The sequence below is a fragment of the Falco rusticolus genome, chromosome 1 (genome assembly GCF_015220075.1).
Source record: "Falco rusticolus isolate bFalRus1 chromosome 1, bFalRus1.pri, whole genome shotgun sequence".
In the NCBI taxonomy this organism is placed as follows: domain Eukaryota; kingdom Metazoa; phylum Chordata; class Aves; order Falconiformes; family Falconidae; genus Falco; species Falco rusticolus.
In genome coordinates, this window is record NC_051187.1 from 76650617 (window position 1) to 76674562 (window position 23946).

General features: G+C 38.0%; 1 protein-coding gene across 1 annotated transcript in view; it reads left to right on the plus strand.

The window, feature by feature from the left end:
• Nucleotides 1–23946, plus strand: part of SORCS2 (sortilin related VPS10 domain containing receptor 2) — a 579315-nt gene that overhangs the window by 164020 nt on the left and 391349 nt on the right. Inside the window, 1 exon segment of the mRNA XM_037385456.1 lies at nucleotides 20304–20371. Within this exon segment, the coding sequence (XP_037241353.1) occupies nucleotides 20304–20371 (68 nt within the window).

Below are 23946 nucleotides of genomic sequence, written 5' to 3' on the forward strand. Positions count from 1 at the left end.
TAAATTGCAGCTGATCAATGATGTTCACTAGCCCATGGTGTAAATGGAATCAAAGCTGGTTTGGAACGAATAGTTGCTGTCTAGGTCAGCAACACAATTGTCCTTTAGAAAATGAGCTTTAGAAGTAGAGCCCTAATTCAGTGAATTCTTGGTATGTGCCTGGGTGATTTGCTGAATCATGGTTTCTGTGCTGGAACTACAGGCTTGGTTCTTCCTAATTGACTCCTCTTTGGGCTGTTGCAGAGTGTTGGCTGGGTGGGATTCAGCTTCTGGGAATCCTGCACACTTAGAGTGAGTTTTTTGTGTTGAGGGAAAGTCTTGTGCAGTAGTGAACTATGTGAACTTGCCTGTCCCTGCTGTGGCACAACTGATATATTAAACTCCCTTTGTTAAATAGAAGCCTGTGTTTCTGTGCTTCCTAAAGGTCATGATTCCTGCCCCCTTTGAGCACCCTGCACAGGGTGGTAGGAAAGGGTCATTTTAAGTTTATGATGAGTATTGAGAAAGTCACCATTCAGGCTCGGAAAGTATTGCTCACACAGCTGAACAAGTCCACGCTTGTTGCAGTGAGTTGTGGCCACTTGCTGCAGCTGTGTTGCTTTTCTTTTTTTTTTTTTTTTTTTTTTTCTTCTTCTCTCTTAAGCTATTGGTCCTTTTGCTCTGAAAGGTTCTTAGGTCTTCTCTGTGTGTTTGTGTGCACTTTAACAATAAAAATACTTTGTCAGTGGCTTTTTTTTTTTTTTTATCAGCAGCATTGATTAAGACAGCAATTCATGACAGTTTTGGCCATTAGCCTTCATTGTGGTTTTCACAATACACCATTATCTTCTTTCTTCTTCATAGTGGGCTACTAGCCCAGACTCCTTCCACTTCTGCTGCAGTAGCAGGATGGATTTAACAGAAATCTCTCTGAGCTCAAAAAGAAAAGTGACTCATTTCCCCTTGTTCATCCACTCATGTACATCTTAATAAAAGAGGTTTAACCATTTTATTATGAGTGTAGGGTATAGATTCAGTCTTGTCTTTGCAGTCTGTTAAATTTTTCATTTAAGTGAATGTGTTCAAAAGAGTTAATGTTATCTTAGAGCCAAGCAAGTGCTCAGGGCAGATCCCTCTCACTCATCCTGCTATAGCTGCCCATTCTGGCTGCTCCACCTCATTGTGGTAGGAGATGTGAAAGACATGCTTTGCAGCTATAGCCCTGGTCGCTCTGGGAAACCAGGCACCCTAGCTAAAAATAGTCCCCTCTAAGTTAGCAGCATTGCTTGTGAATACACAGGCATGAGAAGCTGATTTGGGTAATAAGAGATTCCCATGGTAGACTGGGAACCAGGGCTATCTGGGAAGAGACTGACAGGAGAAAGACAGGAGATGACAAAGACATAGTGGTTTTAAACCTAGCATTTCCAGTCTATGGAGTGCTTGATGTTGCATCCTTTAATTTGACTAACCATTATATATTTCCTTAAGATCTTAGTCAAGGTCAGAATTTCATCCCACTGTGAGAGAAAGCATTTGTCTCTAAGACTATACATTTTTATCAAACCAAGAACAATGTGAGGAAAACAAAGAATTATTGTCTCTTTACTGTGCACATGGGGAGTTAAGGTGAAGGAGACTTCCTTAAGAGGCTGAAAAATTACCATCAGAAAAACTCAATCTGTTTTTTCCGTGTTCAGGATGTGAGCTTCCAGAGCAGTTTCCCTCTTATCCTTATTCCCTTTCACCCGTCTTTTCACCCCTCCCTCTGCAAAGCTTTCTGTAACCCCACTTCTTTGCACTTGTGCAGCTGAACTGAACTCATCCTGCTGCTGGGTGGAATTCCTCTGCTGTGGGGTGAAGCTGTACTCCTCTGTGTTTTATTCGCCAGTGGAAGCAGCTCATTTTGTCATCTGTATAAGATTCTCAGCTAGATCATCTGTGGTACAAGGAGGAAAATAAAGACAGGAGTTGGGAAATGCAATAGATAAAGACTTAAGAGGTCAGAATTTAAATCTTAAACTGCCACTTGTTTGGCTGGCTAGAAAAAGGAAATGTAGGAAGAAAAAGGCAGTAAACATGATGATTAAGTGGATCTTAATCAGAGTAAATTATAGCATTCCTGAATGAAAGTCTTTTTAACGGAGAAATCATTAAATGTTAAACTCACACTATTTGTGTTTCATTGGGTAGACTTGCATGTGCAGAAATATCCATTTTAATTAGTGTTGAAAAGAAGTCTCATGTACAGAGCACTGCCTGGTAGGTATTTTTATACTCTCTCTCAGTGAACTCATTTTATATGATGATGATTTCCTCTAATTTTTAATTAACATGTCTAAGTTAGAGTTGGGGAAAATGATCAGTGTTTCATTAACTGCCTCACACTTGGAGATCTATGCAAACCTAATTGATATGGTTGCTACAGGGTACTTTGTCAAAATGAGCTGTTCTGCCACTACCTTTCTCCACTTGCTTTTTCGTTATACAAATTTGAGTGAAAGGCATACTGCAGCAACATATAGTTTTACCTCCAAAATGACAGCTTATGACGTGTCATTGTATTTCAATGCAACGTTTCATCTAGAGTATTTCAGAACATTTTATAGACTCTGTATTGGAAGATCATTTGTTTACCACTGGTATATAGTGCCCCTCCTTTGCAAAGAGCATATATAACAGTGCTTAGGGAAAAAAAGTGAAAATGTCTTGCTTCTTCTCTGAAGAAGATTATTCGCTCAATTCTGAGCATGACAATTAAAAGTATACTGCTAGTCTGTAACAAATACCCCTAGATTAATTACGTTTAATATCACAAATTATTAAAGCCTATTGCTGATATTTATTGATTTATTTAGCCATATATACAAATGAATTACAGTATCTCACTGGAAAAAGTGGTTGAGATGTGTGAAGGGAGGATGTCCTAGTGGTAAAGGCAGCGTAACTTACAAGGTTTCAGCTCTGATCCCAGCTCTGCCACTAACCTATTTAAAGAATAGGACCAAATCACTGGTTACCACTATTAGTGTACTAAAGAAAGTAATTTTGGGGGAAGAAGAGACTCGTCTTAGTCATATTCATTAGTAAGTGAGTATATTAATACTAAATGTTTTTCATGGGTTTAGGTTAAGCTATAATTATTGTAGCTATAGGGTTTCTGCTGCCATACTGTGATAAAGAGAAAGGATATGAACCACAAAGGTACAAAAGAGCTGAAACCTGGCAACGTACTCAGTACTTTGCCACAGATTATGCCATGAAACTAAGTTAGAGATTGTGAAGTCTGAGTAAAAATGCTATCTCTGAACTTGCTTTATCTCTGGAGAAAAAAGAATTTTACTGTCTGCTTATCATAATGAGAAGAGCTAACTGTAATAACAGTAATATATTTGACTAATTTATAATGTATCAACTCTTTTTATGAAGCCATTATTAAAAGGAGAATACAAAATTTGTTTTCGTTACAAAGTGTGAAGTTTGTGTACTTCACATACAAAGGTTATGTTATTAACATATACTTGGTTTCCTCAAATGTTTTGGACTTAGAAAATCAATCAATAAATCTTTTGTCTTAAAATGCGATATTCACATGAGATATTGAGGCACATAAGATTCATTCTAAAAGCAGTTAACATGACATAGAATTGCAGAAAAATTGAGGTTGGAAGGGACATCTAGAAGTCACCTTGCCCACCCTCCTGCTCAAAATAGGGCTTATAATGAAAGTGAGATGAAGTTGTCAAGGGCCTGGTCCAGGCACATTTTGAGATCTCCAAGGATAGAGATTCCTCAGCCTCGCTGAGCTACCTGTCCTAGTACTTAACTACTTTCAGAGTGAAAATATTATCTCCCACTGGAATTTACCCTCCAGCTTGTGGTTTTTCTTCTCTTGTTGTCAAACTCTGGGAACAGCCTGTCTCTTTCTTCTCTTTGGGTAGTGAAAGCTGCCTAATGGACAATGCCTAAGACAAATGGAGGTCTTTTCCTTATCTGTCATGTGCTTCAGCTCTCTAACTGTGATCCTCTGCTGGACTTACTCCAGTCTGTCAGTCTTTGTTGCAGCAGGATCCCCAAAATAGACACAGCATTCTCGATTTTGTATGTAGCTGTTGATAGGGAGCTGCTGAATGATAAATATCAATGGTAGGATCCCCACAACTACCTGGATGTAAAGGGACTTCTTAGTTTGTATGCCAAAGTTGCTGTAAGAAGCTGAATGCAACCTGGAAGGATGAGTTACATAAATCCTTGCATTTGCACTTTGTACTCCAGTTCTGAGAAAAAAGCAATAGGAGAGAAACCCAGTTTGAGATAAGAGAGGAGGGTAGAGAGTGCTGGGTTATAATGGTGATACTAAGTGCAAATTCTAAAGCTTCATTTTCCTGAAGAGGTGATGAAGAAGCCAGTTACGGAGAGATGAGTGAGCGTATCTTTTGATTGGAGCAAGCAAGTTGCAAGCCTTCCAGCTAACTGAATCCCTGGAGCCACTTTATGTTAAACATGATGTAATGCAGTGAAGTTTCCCTTTTTAACTCTTTCCAGCTCTGCAGTTAGGAAGGTAACCCATTGTGTTATGAGAATAAAATTTATTTTTCCTGGTAGGCATTTCACTGTTGGGTAATTATGACAGTTAGCATGTATGGTGTTTCCTTAAAAGCTGTGAATTCAAATGATAGCTTAGTGTTGAAAAAAGGATCTTGGGCGTTTACAATCCGAGGCAGGGTTTGTCAGCTACAGAAGTCAGAGCAGGTTTTCCACAAGCTAGAACAGTCTGTTTCGGGCAAGTGCCAGGAAAAAAAAGAAATCTCCCTCGGGGAAGCAGTGGGGACTTAATTCACGATGTGAAAACTCATTACCTTAGTTTTCAGGCTTTAGTTCTGACCTCAGTGATAGTCAGTATTTCTGTATTTTCAATCACTAATATGGACACTGATGTAAATTTTGCTTTTAAGTTTGTAGAGGGCACCACAATTGCTAAAATAATGAAGGGTGTTGCAAGGATAATCTGAAATGACTGATTAGATGACAATGTTCCAAATTAATACAGCCAGATGAAGAGCCGTGCATCAGGATTTTTTTTTTTAAAAAAAAAAAAAAAAAAAAAAGTAAGACTTTCAGGGTGGAAGGCTGCTTTGGGAAGCAGCAACCCAGAAGTCAATGTAAGGTTGTTGGGAGGGGGCAGCTTGCTCAAACTGTACTTAAACTGAATTGGTATGGTAAAGAGGGCTCATGAGGTTTGTTCTTGATGCTGAAATTCCTATCTGTATTTGTGAACTGAACTTGGAAGATTGTTCTCTCTTTAATATTTTTTTAATTGTCTCCAATTGCAGACTTTTTCTTGACAAACTTGTTCTTTCTTCTACAGAAAGTCAGTTGTATTCTACTGGAAATTAGCCCAGAGAAGCAGAGACTAGTTAGAATAATTATTGCTGGAGGTGTAGGTGGAGGTCTACAAAGCCTGAGGCTAAACAAGAGGAGACAGATTAGAAACAGCTCTTTGGAGTCTGAGAGATGAATAATATCTGACCTTGGAAAGTTCTTGGATTCTTGGGGAGAACCTGGTGATGTGGATGAAAAAATGCTGATTATTTTTGTATGTATCTGCATTCATTTAATCCCTCCAGGCATGCCCTATTTTTATGAGGTGTGTTTGCCAAGTGATCTTTCCCTTTTAGGGAAAGAAGAACAAAATGTTTAACATAGCTCTCCAACAGCAGCACTATGCTGGTTTATCCCAGAATCACTATTCATGGAAAGCTGTGATGAGGCTCCTGTAGGCTGTTTGTGGGCTATTTATAAAGGATATATCCAGGAGAAATTGGAAAATAACTTTGCTTTGCCTCTGGTTGTGACTGCTGTTCAGACCTGGTACCCTCACCTCAGAAGTGTCCTCAGTTCTAAAGGACATACTTTGGGGATAAGGGGTGAGGGGTTGGGAGAGGACCCACAAAAAATGGTCTGGATGCTGGAAAAATAAGCTTTATGAGGTGAATTGTAGGGAAGCCAGTCATTAATCTTATCAAAGAGAAAAGGTCAAGAGGTAACGTGATTGCTGTGTTTAAGTACTTATATACGGAGAATATATTTGTCAGGCCCTTTGATCTCCTATACAAGGACATGACAAGATCCCATAGGTAAAGACTGAAGGCAGGCAAATATAGTCTAGAAGGAGGTTACCATTACCTGGCTGTCTGTATAAATAAATACTGGGATTCTTTGCCACGGGAAGATGTAGGAGTTGTTATGTTTTTTGAAATGTATGTAGCTCTACTTTGAGCAATGTGCTTTAAGCACGTTTCTGAGTTATCTGTATTTGGATTTGGAAGGGAAGGAGAGGAAGCTGGACAGAAAGGACCAGGTGATCCTTTCTAGCTTTGGACTCTACATCTGAGATGCCTTCAGTTTATTCCTTTAATTTGAGGGCCATTTGAGTGTTCATAATGGCTGCAAGTCTCAAGCAAGATGATAATTAGCTGATGCCTCACAGCATCAATCTGCAGGGGCTCAGGAGAGATCCCTTTTCCTCCTGGACATGTGCTTGGCTCTAGCTGGAGTTCCACCTGCCTGAATGCACCCTGTAACAAGCATATGTTCCTTCAGGGAGTTCATGAGAGCCACAGCCTGGGATGAGACAGTGCCTGAGACAATGGATGCAGAGAACCTAGATCTTTGGCTTACCACCTCTTTATAAAAAGAGAGTCTTTTTAGGAAATAAGATTGTGTTTTGGGCCATTCCCACTGCCCAGATTGTTGCTGCCTTATTGCTTCATTGAGGGACCATCTTGTCCTTACCCCTGTGTCATAGGCAAACAATCTTGACTGTGAGAATTATGTCTTTGTCCCCCCTTCCCAATACAAGAGCAAAATAACAAATTAATCATTTAGAATAAATCAGAATACAATAGCTATTTCTTATGCGTAATCCTTCAGGAGCAGTCATAGGATCTTCAACAAAAGGCAAACAATGTTAGGGTAAGTTAGACTACTGTTACATCTTAGCAGCTAGAAACAACATTTTAGTGAATCTAAAAGATAGACTATAAAACACCTTACAAGCTGAGATGCCTAAGTACATTCACTTTACAGTAAGAAGGAACCACCACTGGGAATCAAGTTTTATTTTTGTAAATAAAATGGGTGAGGGTTTTGGGTGTTTTTTTTTAATTTGTTTGGGGTTTTTTTATTTTATTTTTCTTCTTTTTTAGTACAGGAGATAATTACTTTGTCTGCCATCCTAGTAAACATTTACCTTGTAGCCTTTATCCACTTGGATTCATTATGAACTTAGGCCAAAAACATTTAGCTTTTGTGATCATTATCTGCCATTGCCTGATAGAAGGACCATTATACTTTATTGTATTGAACATTACTGGAATTAAGGTTGTAGTTGCAATTCCTTTAAGAAATACCTATTTCCACAGATTTGCTGTTCAATACTAAGCATCCTGGATAGGAAAAATTTAGCTACAAGCAGTTATTTAATTTTTTATTTCTGTCCTTTTCCTTTGGTGTCAAAAATAAAAATTTAAACAGCATAATCTTCTGAAGCTATAAAACAAACAGATTGTCTTGGAGGCTTAATTATTCCCCACCCCCACCCCCCATTTACTTTTGCCCATCCACTACCCCTCTCCTTGCTGAAGTGGGATGGACCCTTTTCTCTAGTCTGTCAGTGTGAAATAACCATGAGAGTCACTGCAAAGCTGAATGGTAATTAATAATTAAAGACAGATCCAGAGGAGTATATCTATAATGCATTCATTGGTGGGGGGAGGAGTAAGTTGCTTTTTTTTTTTTTAAAGAAAGACTTAGCAGCTAGTCTTATTTTTAGACACAAATCTAAGTTTTAGAAACTTCAGTCTAAGCTTCTTATTAGTCATAACACCACTCCTTGGTACAATGAGCTAGGTATTCACTTTGCAGAAATCTCAGTCCTTTTTAATATTAGCTAGTCATGCGCAGCCACAGACTTAGTATTCTTTGCACTGAGAAAAGAAAAAAAAATGGAAGGACAACCCTAGGTACCTGGATACTAAAACCAAAGCAAAGACTTGCCTGAGCTGTGATCAGAGATCCTGCACATTTCCCTAAGCTATTTCTCTTAAGGCACTGAAGAGTAAATATTTCTTAGGGACTGACAGTTCTCCAGATAGCTTAACCCACTGAGAAAATGGACACTGCTTGAGTTGGATAGGAACCAAAGAACTGAACTGACATGTTTGAACATCTGTTTTTCCCCTTCCTGGTTGATGCATTTCTCTGGTGACACATTTACTGACTTTTTAATTTATTCATGGGGAATTCACATTATTTCCAGGTATCTGATGATTCCTATTTTTTCACTGTAGTCCTTTACATCTGTACTCTGGACCTCTTTCTTTTGTTCAAAAATTGTTGATCATAATCCTTTTGTGCTTCAGTTATTTAGTGCAACTGATTAAGAACAGTATGTGTTATGTCTCTTCCCTAAGAAATACACTTCAGGCTGCTTTGTGTCGTGACTTGGGGAAGGGAGAGGGAAGCTACAAAAAAGTACCACTTTAGGGAAGTTGCTGGCTATCTGTCCTCACAGAGATTGAAGGGTGCTTTCACCTTCTATGGGCCAGGGAATATGGAGGGGATGTGATTTCGTTCCCTGCTGACAGGGAATCAATGCTCTTGGGAATTGCACAGGTTTCTGTGGGTAGCGCTCTGAGCTGTGTGGTTTGCGAATATAGATAGGAAACCTCTGGACTGAGTTCATGTCTCCCAGCACTGAACTCTAACGTTTATAATTTCTTTCTTCATATAGCTTTAATAATGCTGTATTAATTAACAGGCTGAGGTAATTTTCAGTAGTCTACTTCTGCTTACTTTCTCTTCTACATCGTGAGTGAACTTTTACTTTAAGAAATATCTGTTTAGAGAGATCTTCAGAAGTGTAAGTTCTCACTATAGGATAAAAAAACCCTTTCATCATTAAGTATAACGCTAGCTGTTCTCTTTGAATAGTCTCATGTCCCTTATAACTTGATAAAGTCATAAATTTGTACAACTATGTGCCTTTTGTGGAAAATACTGTGGTTGTTTCTTCTGTTCACAGGATGTATGAGACTTTTACAAATACTGCTTTTATCAAAATTGGATGCTTCCCTTCATGAAGGAAATTTCAAGATCTGATTTACTTTTAATATGTTTAGAATGGGCTTAATCCAGATTCTCATTGGTTTAAAAAGACTTTGGATCAGACTCAAAATAAATGCATGTGTATGGAAGGATGAGGAGGGAGCAAGAAAAATATCCATTTTCTAACAACATCAAGCTGAAAAATTGCCATTGGGTTTGGGCAGTAGCCTCTGCATTCTGGTTATTAGTGCCTTTCTGTATTGGCATCAGTTACAACCCAAACTCAAGGAAAATAATTTGCAAGAATTAAAAGGTTCATATTTTTTTTCTTTGTTTTGGGATAAGGTAATTTCCATAAGAAAAAAGACTGTTGACTTGTAAACAGAGAAGTCTATGCTGTAAGTTTCAGAAATAGAATATAAATAAAGTCATTTACAATACAAATATAGAACAAACTCATTAGAAAAAATGATTGTAAAATAAATAGCAGTTCCAGAGAAATGCTAAATATGATGGACAACAGTAAATGTTATGTACATTTGTTATACAGTTATGTATACTGTGCAGAAGTTTTAACCGTTAAATAGTATTAAGTTGTGTAATAAAGTACCTTCGTATAAAACATATCATAGTCACACATGCCATTTTGAACAAATGAGATTTGCTGTTTTAGTAGTTACAAAAGGTAGTCTGCTGCACCTTCTGAGATGATATATAGTTGCATAAGTTTCTTTGAACTCTTCCCTCAGATTTCCATTTATTCCTTGGTGGAAAACCAGGTAAGGGGAAAAATGAATTTTTCCCGTACTGAACATGTTGACTTTGTGGTACAGTTTATGTTATGTGTCAGGTAGGACATCTGTGGTATAGAGGTAACTGTAACTGTACTCCAAATCTCCTAGCTCTGCAAACTGCTGGTGCGTACCTGTAAGTCACGGGTGCTGTCGTTAGGGTAGGTGGTCTTTAACAGATGCAAGACTTGTGTCTGGGAGCATCATGTACTGGAAAAGAAGGTCCACAAGGATAGCAGCACACAGAATTTATGTCACATCTGTTGATCCTGCTTCTTAGTTTGTCCTCTTTTTATATGTTGTTTTCTGCTCAGCCTGGACATCATCAGTAACTCACTTAAGCACGGCTTTAACCAGTCTTTCTGAGAGGGTCAAGCTGGAAGTGTAGGTCCTCAGCATGATAAATCAATAGGAAAAAAAGTACTTCCAAAGGACTATTCAGATCTAGACAGACAAAACTGATCTCCAGAGGTATCTGACTCTGTACTTAGTCACTGGTACATCCTCAAGTTAGGTGGGAAAAATCAGTGATACATCTTTGCCTCCATTTCCCAACTGTAAAATAGACAGTACTATTACCTTCTGTTAAGGGGATTTGAGAAGCCTGAAACTACTACATTTCTACAGAAAAAAGCCATGAGAAGATGTAAGTGTTAGAGATAATGGTTCAGAAGTGTTCTAGGCATGAATTAATATTTTCCTTAATGTTTTGTGCTGCTTAACTGTTCTACCTGTCTTTGTGTCTATGAAGACAGAAAAGAGTAGTTCTCATAACGTGAAGAAAGTTTTTAATGCATTTCTAAAACAATCTGGGATCACAGGGGACAAACCAAGCATGAAAAATATCAGTCTCTAAGGGGGAGGATTTCACATTAAGAGTTTGTTACTGAAACTGCTTAGCAGCCCTAGCTACAGCCTGCTAAATGCTGACATACAAAAACTGTCTCCAAAGAATCTGTTGAATGCCGAAGTCTTTGCTGGTGTAAAATAAAGAAATATAGCCCTCATTTATCAGGGTCTACAATCTCTTCCTACTTCTGTCTACTTGATCTGAAGGTCATTTAAAATGTATTAAAGGTTTAAGTTTGGAATGCGAGCCTAATTTGAAACCTGGCTCCAAGATGACCGATTGTGTTAATATTCTTCATACTGGTTAAACTAAAGCATAGTTTCTGCGTGACAGAGCGGCATTAGCTAGAGATCCAAAATGATGTGGCATTGCCTGGTGAAATAGCTGTTTCTTTTCACAGATAATGCTGTATAATTCCACTTAGCTTTAATGGCCCAATGGCTCTTAAAGTAATGAACACCTAGGGCAGAGGCTGGGTGAGGAAATACAAAAAGCTGGCAAATCCTTTGTGCTCACAGATTGGAAATTTTCTGGTCTGGCTTTGGACTGAATGTGGAGAACTCTCCAGCACTCCCCCGGCCCCTTCCAATATTTTCTCTGACATATTTGGCCCCTGACCAATTTTCCCAACTGCTCCCAAGCCCTTTCTAATAGTCTTCTAACCCAGTTGGATGTTCCCTCAGCTCCTTTACGCCCTTTTCGTTGGCACGGATATGAAGTTCTGCTGCTTGAGGGATAATGCTGAAGATAAATGTGCTTTCATCCTTTCCTCTTGAAGGGGGGCATTCCCAGTATTTTACAGTAGCTGAATTCTGTTAATATCACTTGAGGTGTTCTAGATTTATTCCGAATGTGGCCACAGGGAGCAGATGGGTTTGGCATTTGAGTGGGAATGGTCCCCTTTCATACCATACTAGGGGCAGTGTGTTGGTACTTCTGCTGAAATTAATTATTTTAGCAAGATAAGTAGACATGTAACGTTTAAAATGAAAGGCAGACATAGAGGTGCTGACTTCCATGAAGTAAAAGGATGCGGGGGGGGTGGGGGGTGGGGGGTGCAGCATTAGGCCTGCTCTGTCCATGTGTGAAGCTGCAGAGCAAATGGTCCTTGTTTGGAGAGGCACCTGGGCCCACCCCATGGGGAGGGTGATGGTGCTGGGGGGACTAGAGGACTTTTTTTAGACAGCACTTGAAGTAACAGGCCCAGATCTGTTTTGTGTTACTCCTGTTTTACTAGGCACTCCCCTGCTTCCTGCCCCCTGCCCTGCTGCCTCTGTTGATATGTCATTGTCCAAGCCTGATTTCGTCTTTGGAATAAGGGGTGTTAAAGTACCCCCGAGCATGTGGATGCCATTCAATGCAACATGCACACTCCATATCAGAAAAGGTACAAAATAAGCTTTGCATCTGCCTCTGCTACTTCTCTGATTTTCTGACTAAAATATTAATTGATATCACTCTGTTACTTTAATACAACTACCTTGATCTTTAGCATGTTTGTCCTGGCAGTACACCTCTCAGGTGTGAGCGTGCTGTTGTCCCCTTCTGTAGATCTTGTGGCCATGTTTAGCTTTCTAATTTATAAAGAACAAATTCAGGTACCTACAATAGTCAGGAAATATAAAGTCCAGTCCTATTTTGTGATAAGAAGGGTGTTAAACACTGTGATTCTGGCTGATTGTTGATGCAGCATCAAAGTCCTTGTGTCCATATACAGTTTTATAAAGCTCCTTTATGATAGGCAATTAGGTCTTATTTGAACACTGTAAGCCATTTTCAGAGATAATTAAATGTAATTTTGAGGTCAGTTTAGGCTGATGCAACCTCTGATAAATATGATGTTATTCGGTACAATGATATTTAATCCTGTGGCTCTGGTGAAGACAGAGCAGCTGTGAGGGAGAGTAACCAGTGTGAACGTATCTGCCAACAGCCCTGCGTCAAACGAACAGTCTTCCCAGCTTGTGGTATCCTCTACAGATGTTTCCATATGTCTTGCATAACAATTTCTGTTTTGAAATAAAGAGCGTAATTATTTTTATATGGTAATGTTTAAAAAATAATAAAAAAAAAGCTCTGGCTTTGAAAAAAAGGTTAGAAGGGTTTAGTGATGCAGATTGGAAGCTCAGTTTTCTGTTTTTATATTTTACTGTTGGGCAGTATGACAGACTGGGAATATCTTACAAACAGCACTTAAAATTTGATCTTTCTTTTCTGGTAGTGAATAGCTATATAACATAGACGACGAAGGTGAACTGTATATCCGTAATATTGGATTCCTGAAATATCGGGAAGAAAGTAAAGATGTTTTACATATGTCTTCTACGGATGTTAGCTCTGCTTCTTCTTGAATTTTCATGGAGATGGGAAAGAATATTCAGACAGTAGGTTTGTTTCTGCAGGAAGGATTGCTAATTCAATTTAGGATATACATTATTAGAGCAGATAAGTAAAGCTAGTCTATATTTCCAAAAAATTTACAATTAGGAGTCAAGCCAAACTAGGAAAAAAAATATTCTTGCTTCATGCTCTAGAAATTTATTCTCTTGGCATGTTAGCAGATGTGGTTTTAAGAGCTTATCAAATGCTATGTTAAATATTTAAACCGAAAAAATACTGTGGTTGTGTAAAAAAAGGCAATGGCAGAAAATGAGGTTTTTGTGTCAGAGGTGACATTGTTTTGGGCGCTTTGAAAAAGAACAGTAAGTTTAATTGAACAAGTAGTTAAAATGTTATACACTGTTTCCCAAGCTGCAGATTTAATCTCAATTTTTGGGTCCTGTAATTCTGTGGCCTTCAAATGAAGTTCTTGTTTGCTTAAGCAAGCTCTGCATCTGCAGCGTGCCCAGAAATCTTGGAGCTACATCTAATGATTATAGAAATGAGCAGCAACACAAATATGTTCGAGTAGCAGCAGTCCAGATTGGTTTACCAATTTTACATATGCTTTGATTTTTGAGGACTGACCATTAAAAGTTACGAACACAATAGTCTCTGTTGTTGTGCTGATGGGTCAGGCAGCACCACCTAGGAGCCTGTGCTTATCCAAGCAGCCGACTGCTAAAACCTGAAATAACAGTCCAACTGCCTGAGCTAGAAATTACTGAAGGCTGGAAAATATATTTGAGAAGTATCTTTATTTAGATGCTTCCCCCTTTCTTACCTTTTTGCATTTTTTGTTTGCCACTGTTCTAGACGGACCTGTGGTATGAACTGGTATGGCTTCTTCAGCTGTGCAGCTGTCTACCTTTGTTAAATATGATTGAAATGCATCAGTGGATTTAGAATGATAAGGTAGGGATGAGCAGCCAAAACCATGTATGTGCAGTGTGCATGCAGTGCCGTCATGTGAACGTAATTTTCTTAGGAGCTTGCACTGAAAATCTGACATCAGTTGTTGATGTGAAGACTTCCCTTATTCTGAACTTGGACTGTAGGCACCTAAAGGCAGTAAATTGTCTTTTTCTTCTGTGTTTGTACAGTGCTAACAGAATATAATGTTCTGTGCTAGATAGTGAATTAAATATATTGGATATCTTAAAGTTACTCTTCTGTATAAATGTTTGCAGGGTCAATGTATAAAGTACTATATTCAAAATGGCTTTGAATCCGGAAGCAATCACAGCCACCACTTTCAAGACTATGCACTTATTCAGCTCTTGTGGATAGAAATAATACTTCTAAAAAAATAGGAGTTGAGCCGTTATTGCGTCTTGCCTTGAATTATGAATAAATTCACTGGACAGAATTATTACTAATGCTTAAGACAAGTGCACTGGTCTGGTCAGTGACTTCACGCACAGTAAGTTCTCTCTTCTCCCAATACAATTCAGTTGGAAGAACTATAAATCTAATTCTTTAAGTCTTTCATGTTAAGTCATGGGTTGCTTTTATGAACTTTATTACCAAAGATGAGTAGAAGCTTATACAGTGAATTCTTAATAGCTTTAGTAACGGTCTAAATGTCTCTTTTTTCAGTTTTCATCATAGTGCTGCAACAATGTAAACCTAGATGCTTTTTTTCTGCTTATCATTTTCTTGGTGTAATCAAATTATTATGAAGATTTTAATAGTATTATGGCAGTTGTTCCATATAATAAACTTGTGGTAATATACCTTCATATTAATAATCTCTTGGGTTTTACTTTTCTCGTAAGAGTCTTTGTTTTAAATAATGAATGTAAAAAATAATGTCGACCCTAGTATTACAATTGAAGAGCCTGCTGCTACGAAAGTGGAAATGTCTCAAGGGATTGGAGAAGTAGGTAGTGGTTGATAATTTGTTGGGAGTTTTCTAATTATTAGTTGTCAAGAGAGTTTTGGAAGTACAGGGGGTGGTAGTGACGAACACGTGCACAGAATTTGTTGATCTCACTGAAACAGTTACAGTTTACAGTGAAGTAGTTATAGTTTAAATGCTGAAAAGGTGAGTTAGGCTGTGTTCTTGAACAAAACAGCAGCTTATGTTCCAGTCCTACAAAGTATTAAGTGCCTGTTCAGGTGACTTTCATAAACACTTCTTTTGATTTCAGTGTGATAATTTACATTAATCTAGATTAAGCAGATGCAAAAAAGTTTGCAGCAACTTGAGTCTGTCTGAGCAGTATACTTTCCTGGTAGCTCTGGCTGTCTGGAAGTATTTATAGCATGTTCTCACCTTCTGATAAACTTGGGAAAACAAAAAAACCCTTGTAATTACACATATGAAAGTATGAGTCTTTTGCTATTAAACTTCTGAATAGATGCAAAAAAAAATACTTCAAATCACAAATGGCAGGGGTCAAATAAAGCTTAATCTGTAAGAATCTCCATGTAGATAGAAAAAGAGAGATCTCTGTTAAGAATGGTGCATGAAACAAAATATCATGGAGCGAGCATGGGGGAAAAAAGAAAAGAATATTTTCCATAAGTCAATATTTATCAAGAAGAGAAGGATCTTAGGAAATCCTTCACAGAAAAGGAAAAAAAAACCCAAACCCAAAGATAAAATGCAAATACTAGGGCAAGTGATTGATCAAGAGTTCATTCCTTTTCTTTTCTTGCCTCTGTTAGCTGACATGGTGATGAAAAGAGAGGATTAAAATGGGCTTCTTTAAAGCCAAAAATTTATTAGGAAATGATTAAAAACTTATTGTATTTCTTAAAGTGAAGCCTTGCTCTTTTTGGTCCAGCCTTGCTGCAAAGCATTTTCAGAGAAGAGCAAAAGAAAAGGAGAGGGGGAAAATGTAGCTCATTCTAAGTTTATTCATGGATAATAATATCTGCGGAATTTTCCATTTTTTTCCCTGTCCATCATTCACTGAAAACCTAGTGCTCTCCTGAAGGCAGGTCTACATCCAGAAAGGACTTTTGGGTTAGAAACTCAGAAACAGCTATAACTCTTTTGTTTGGAGAACAGTTTTGAGCTGTAACTACCATAACGGTGAGAATCCACCCAGGCAGGAACTAAGTTATGGAAGCAGAGGAATGGCACAGGAGAATCAAATTCTCTCTGTGCACCGCCACCCCCCATCTCCCCCCAAAGAAAAGGTGGGGCGAGGATGAGAAAGTAGAGGCAGAGAAATTTCTGAACTTCAAGGTCTCCCATCCCAGACAAATTGAGCAGAACTATAGTTATTACCTCCACTGAAAACTTACTTCCAGTGCACGTTGCATATAACTTTTGGAATCCTAAGGAATTTATCTTCCATACCTTGGCCCATATGGAGAAATACTGGCCAACTCAGGCTTTATGGAGAGGTCAAGGGCTTCAGTAAAGCAGCAGATAATAGAACACTAACTTTGTGACAAAAGCTGACAGTTTTCATTTGCCTGTTTCCCTATTTTATTCTAAGTCTGTACTTTATGATATAGTTGCCATATGCATGTCATGTAGTCACAAAATAAAACAATTTATTGTAAAAAAAAAAGGGTGAAAATACTGTGTCCTGAACTCTATGCATGGAACCTGGCAGGGAAAAGGAGATACAATGCTCTGTTTATTCTAACGTTGCTGGAGGGAGGTGAAACTGCAGGTTCTTGTTGCAAAGGGGCAGAAGGTGCTGGCATCAGAGCAAGCATCAGAAAGACAATCAGAAAGCTGTAAGGTGCACTAAGGCTTGCGACTAAGAGAAGCCTTAGTTCAAATACTGAGCAAGGGATCTGTACCAGACATCCATGTCTGTCTTTTGGACCAAAATGTGTATGTACCTTTACTTGTATTTACTTAAATCCCCCAAAAAACCAAAATTAAACAACCAAAATTCTGTGAAGAAGAAATGCCTAGGGACTTTTGCCTCAGGGTAATGAAAGCAGAAGGGATAAATATCTTAGGTATATGTATCTAGAAACTCCAGTGAGTGTTCATAGTTCTGTAGCACAAAACAGTAAATTCCTGTTGCCACCTCCATTGACAAACTCTGAGGACTAACTCAGAGCTGTGGGTGAATTTAAGGTGAAATGGTTTAAAATGGTTTCACAAGTCTACTCATAGAACAGGAGACTGGATGGCCTAGGAGATCTCTAGGTAACCCTATAAATCCATCTTTAAATAGAGAATCTGGTAAAGCTAATTCTCCATTGCCTGCATTTATTTTAGCTACAAAATAATAATGCAAAAAAGCTAAATTTATTTTAGCTGTCCATGACTGATGGTAGTATGAACTGGTTAAGAATTATACTCTTGATTATTGCTTCATTCTGTGGTGCTTGAAGCCTCCCCCTTGAAGGCCACCCAAGTGCTTTCACGAGGACAGTGGTGTGTATGAACCATTGGCCTCAATCCAGTTTGTAAAATGCTTATAATTATGGAGTCCCATTGAAAGGAAATCAGTGAAACAGGGCAGTGCTTTTAGCAATGACACACAAAATCCAGAGTTCCTGAAGAACTTTACATTTTAATTTTGAAATTATTCCTCCTGTTCTTTGGATCTGTTTATAAATTGAGAAAAAAATCACCGTTATGGCTAACAGGATCATCTGAAAAGATGCCCACAATCCAGAGCACAATGCTGTAAAATCTGTTAAATAGCTGACCTACATTTTTTGGATATTGGGATGATACCCACTGGCATAGTTGAAATAGTGGTCAGCCTCCTGGCAGCCTCACAGTTAAGCTGCACCAGGAATCTGCTAACTGTTTAAGAATTCAAAGATGGTTCAGTATGGCTTTTTTTTTTTCCCTACTAAGTCATTCTTCCTACTTCTGAAATGCAAAATAAGCTATTTTAATTTTGAAATGAATTTATCAATCAGATTGAAAAATACTGACATCTATTATTCAGAGCTGTGACTCAGATTAAGGCACTGATCCTGCAATGTAAATAAGACATTTTACTGTTTACGGCTGCTCCCTGTTGCAGTTTGCAATTACCTGAAAACCGTTCATTTGAGGTGTGTGGAACAGTGTGGTGTTTGCATCTCTTAGGTGAACTACAGTTAGCAAACAGTACAGTAAGCCCACCCCTTGTTCCTGAAAGTCTTTAACACTTAGGCTGGGTGCCGAGTTACAGGAACGGCTTATCTGGAAGGTGCATTGCTGATGCTTCCATAGAATTTTAAGTTCAAAGCACGTGGATTGTGGGTAACCCAGTAGGATCTTCTGTGTGTGATAGTAACCAGTTTAATTCAGGAATGAACAAAACATTGGGCTTATCCTGTGGCAGAGTGGCTCCAACATATATTGCTGAAAAACATCTGAATTATTAAAGTTATGGTTGTAGAATGTACAAGGATGAAAAAAGTTGGCACACTAAGTTCAGGAATGTCTCTGCATGAATCAGGTTCTGCATGAATGTAAAGAAACAAATTATTATCTCATATATCTTTCAATATTTTCTCTTTTATTGTCATGTACCAAATATTTATTCTTGTATCTCTTAAAAATAAAAAAATCCCAGGCCAATTCTTGTGACCTAAAAGGAATTTCAATTTTTCTGAAAAGCATAGTCTGAAACGTTTTCCTTAATAATTGGAGCCAATAGATGCTCCTAGTAGTAAAGTTTCTTTCTTTCTCTCCTTAATTGCAAGCACTAGCAGAAAGCTGTAGTTAAGACGCTGACAATAGAATAAATAGTTGACCTGATGGAGTGTGCCTGGGCTGTAGCCAGGAATCTCATCAATAGATGCTTTCTCCTTTCAGAAATGGTTCTTTCCGTTGGCTTTGTAAGTATTGTAGTTACCTATTTAAAAGTAAAATATTTTTATTTTTTCTTTCTTGCTTTATTTTAAACCAAGCCTTTGGTTGTATAAATCACCACATTCCAACAAAGTGGTCTGGTAGATTGTGACTCTCTTGAGAATAGGAGAGCATAATACTATTTATGAATTATGGTTGGTTCTGTTTTTATTTATATCAATATACAGCCAGGATTACATGTTGTGAATTTGTTAGGTTTAGATAACCCTGAGTGAGACTGGTGTTATAGCTCAGTTCTGTAAAACATTGTGTTATTTCCCAATGCCGTGTATGTAACAGCCATGGTCTGCAATTTTGTTCTCTCATAAGCTCCAGCATAAAGAGACTGCAGCATAAATATATCATTGGCATATTAATTATCTGAATAATCAAGGTGAACGCCTACAGTTTGTGTTGGCTGGACATTTCATTTGGTGGTCAGGAGCAGAGGAAGTGCCAGCTAAATAACAGCTTGCTCCAAACTGTTGGAGACTGATGTTGACCCTGCATTAAAGGAAGCCAACAGCTGTGCAAGGAACCAGATGTTCTTCCTGTTCTACCTCTATGAGGTTACTATGGGTGTAAGAATGACTAGTATGGACTGGCAGCAAGTGGTGGAAATCTGTTTTAAATGATCTAATTATAAACTATAACATTCAGCTTGATACACCAGTCATGGACTAGGGCTTTATGTTTTTTGATCAGTGAGTTTGGCAGATGTTGAGTGAATGGAAAGTGTTTCTTGATGAGACTTCTCATAGGCTGAAGATGTTTTGTGGCTGAAGTTTGTTTGTATATTTTGTTGGCTATTGGTGATTTAGATGAGTAATTTACAGAGCAGAGCTGGTTCTTGAAGGCAAAAAAGAAAACTGATACTTCTAGGAAAAAAAAATGACAGACATGAAAGTTGCATTGCATTTCTGATCTTACAGGGAAGACCAGGAATTTGTTAGCTTGATAATCAAAATTAATTACCATTTTTTAAAACTTTGTATTAAAAAAAAATAAAATTGTGTCTGTAGATGTCCAAGAGAATTGCCTCCTAAATTTAAACTAGCTACCAGATTGGTTCTTCCTGCTGAGAAAGTCATACAAATTGTTTGGGGGCTGTCATGTGGTAGGGGGATTTATGTGACTATTCCAACTCCACCGCTCATGTGAAATAGGAAATCTTTCATAAAGCCACCAAGCTTGCAGAAACCTTTGAGTGCTGAAATTACTCTTCTTAGAAAAAGAAAGAAAAAAACCCCCAAACCAGTCTTAAAGCAAAACTGGTATAAGGTAAAAGTAAAGTGAAATACAGTTCGGATTTTCCAGGAGCCTCAGTTTTGCATTCAACACAGTAATGCTGCCCATGATCTACTTCTGGTTCTTATATCAGTTTACATATATGAATATATTTATTCTAATTTTCTTTTAGGTGATCCTGATCCTTACCAAGTACTATCATACTGACATGGGGAAAGTGCTGGAGAGCAGTTTGTGGAGGTAAGTTCTCTGTTTTTCCTGTAACCTGCCCTGCCTCACTCAGAATAGATCAGTCTCTTTTCCCTTTCCAACTGCTGCTGAGTTGAGTTGGTAGCTAGTTGATGCTAATATAGCAGGATTATCCAGTTTGTCATCATCTTTTACTCCTTCTCTTCCTTAAATGCAGTTCCTGCAGTTCAAGAAGAGTTTGAAATGAGTTTTAACAGCGGAGACAATGATAGAGAGTATAAGGCACCTTCCTGACGCCACTTTGCAAGATACTGTTCTTTGACTTTTCTTTGAAATTTTGCATCAAAGTTACTTAAAAAATTTAAAATATTTATTGTGTTGAGATGTGTCTATTGGGAGTTCTTGTTGCTTTTGAGTACTGTATTCAGGTTAGTAAATATGCTGACTCGGAAGCAGTAACAATTGTCTAGATGAAACATAGTACCAGTGCAGGTTATGTTGTGTCGTCTGACAACTAGGAATATGTAGCAATTCAAATAAATGTCTAAATTGATTCTCATTTCCTTAACGTTAGTGAAATTAGATATCAATATCCTTGTTGCCCGTGTGTGCAGAAACTGCACGCTCAGGTGTATATCAGCACAAAACCAGGGCTAAGATAAGCCTATGTTATGCAAGTTATACTGGTTATCTTCTCATGTGTTAATTGTGTTTTGCCAAGTGGGCTTTTTGTGCTCTAATTTTCTGTGTATCTGTATCAATCTTTCAACACAATTTTTTGCTAGACCCATTATGTACACTTCAAAAGTGAAAGTATTTCACTGTTATTAATGAATGCAACATTGCTCCAATGTTTGCTATGCTAGTTTTGCTGGGCTATCTGCAGCAGGAGAAATACTGAAATATTCTGCCGAGATATCTAAATCATTATAAAAGACAGGAGACTTATTTGAGGAGTCTTATGTGAAATTCTTATGTAGCCCATAAGCTTCAGGTCTAGAAACAAATGGGTTATCTAATACTTTGTGGCTTAGGTACTTGTAAACGTCATGCTGTCCCAAGAGCTTGGCTGGGGACTCAATCTTCATCTGTTTATTTAAGGAACTTTGCAGAGACAGTCCAAAAAAAGGAGTGGATAGGGGAATAGGGAGTGGGAAAAGTCTATGACGAGGACATGCTGCACACCAGCCTTGTTACTTGTTTTGAAGGAGGCTGCAGTGTTTTAACCTTGTGGGATTTCTCTTAGTGACAGCGTGGTGTGTCTTTGTAGTATCTTGTTGTCATACTAGTGGCGGAGTAGTACAGTCTGGCCAGGGGCAGTGGTCCATGCAGTACAAGGATATTTTCAAATAAAATAGAAACTTCTAGTCATAAAAAGAAGGTGTTCAGGAAAAAAGAGTAAGATCAAATGGAGACTGCTTAGTGTAGGCTCAGGATTGGTCTTTTTAGGGCTGTGATGGTTCATTTGTAATTATCGTTTAAACTTAAAAGATGTGCAATTAATTGCACATTTGTTTCTGTTTTAATTTTTGTCCAACATCTTGTGCAAAGAAGACAACTAAATGGCAATTTGGATACTCACATAATATGCTTAAGCACATGTTGCTTTTCTGTTGTATGCCCCTAGCCTATACAACATGTGCAATATGTTTCAAGCTTTGCTATCCATGCATCAGTATAATCTATCATAGCAGTGTTTTAAACTCATTCAGTCAGACTCTTCCAAATAAACTCTCTGTTCTTTTAAAATAAACATAAACCAGGCTTCAGATAATGTTGCTCTCTTTTGAGAACATAAACACTTTAAACAAGGTCATTCAGACCTTGCTGACAGCTGGTATAAAGAAGAATTGGTGTGAACTGCATTCAAATAAAATTGATACTAGCGTGCATCATAGGGAAATCAGGTCCTTTTACTTGCAAGTAATAGATGTGCCAGATGCTTTGTTTGTTTATGAAACTAGGATGGAAAAACTGAAAGGAAGGAAGTGTTTAAGATTAGCACTTGGGCCAGGGGTGGTAGCTAATCCATCCCTAGATTTTCTCCTCTGGGCTCACCTCCTTCCTCTGCCTCTGCCCATTGTGGCATAAAAACAGCACATGTGGTTGTCAGACTGGAGGGGTTACAAGGTGCCTGGATCTAGAAAAGCACAAATGAGACCACCTGGTGCAAAATATATCAAATAGTGCCTCTCTCTGTTGAGATGTGGCTCATTATTTGTACTAAATAAAATAAAAATAAATACTGAACAAAGCTGTCTGTGAAGTCAGGTAACTTTTTTGTTATTCTTTGTGTAAAATGGTTGGCTATAAATTGGTGAAGCTCCATGTTTGCTGATGGAGCTGGGTGTTGTACTTGCATTGGCAGCCTGCCCAGAATGCACAGTGTATACATATTTTTAAACTTTTTTGTTTGATTCTCTTTTGCATTCCTCTCATTTGCTTCAGAACAAATAGACAGTAAAGCAGGTGTGAAAATTAGTATAGTGTTTTTTGTCAGCAGAAAAAGCGCCATTAATCTTTGTGAGGTTTCTGTGTGCCCTAGTGGGAAAGGATCTGTGCGGTTGTTTCCTGAATCAGCCCAATGTTTTTCTTCTTCCTGTCTTGCCTGGATAGATCATACCAGACACTTGATATTCAATAAATCTCTAAGTAAAAATAAACTTGTTTTATAACCTGACCAATTCCCACCAGGTTATTTTTTTTTAATGTTGTTAATCTTCCACTTTAATCTTGCTGATTAGTAAATATTATCCTAGCTTGACATTTATCAGTTCTTTTGTTTCTTGAAACTGTATCTTTCTTTTCTTCCTTTAAAACATGTTTCTTCTTCATCTTTCTCTCTTTTTATCCCACCAATGAAAATAATTTTTATTTTTCCCCTTGCTTAATGGAACAGGGAATGAGAAGGTAAGGGTGACCAAGTGGTATAATGATGCTTATTTGTTCTTAGTGACCTTGGAACTGCTGCCAGACTTTTAAGAGTAACGCAAATGGTGGGCAAAAAACACCAGTTGGGGGTACATGCCCAGTGGGGCTTTATGCGAAGAAGATAGATTTTTTGGAAATGGACCTAGGTGGCAAATTTCTGTGCCTCTGCAGACCATTGCTAATTTGTGTAGGTAATTTATGCCTGCCCACACAAGTCAGGCTACAGGATTGGGAAGCCTAAATTTTAATTACCTTGGAATTTTTTCATTGTTGAATAAACAGTGAAGATGGTGCTGGATATTGAAAATCTTAACTTTTTACTAGTAGCAGCCAGGTCTGGTTATACTGAAGAGCTGGAGGCATAAATCTCGGTGAAAGTATGTAGTTAGAAAACACCAGGGTGTGCTTCTCTAGTCAGCTATTTCTGAGACTGTGCTACATTGTTTATTAAATAATTATTAAGGTTGGGGTAAATTGTACAGTTATTTAACTCAAAATAAGGTAGGGAAATAAACAGAGATGATATTGGTTGCCTCTTGAATAGAAATTAAAATAACTTATTAAGAAGGAACAGAGGAGTGTTTTCAGGTTTACTTTTAGATTTTTTTAACTGCAATACGTATTGGGAGTACAGGTTGGTTGTTGTGTTAGTCCTCATTAGCATAGTGAAAAAACTGATACTGTGACTAAACCTG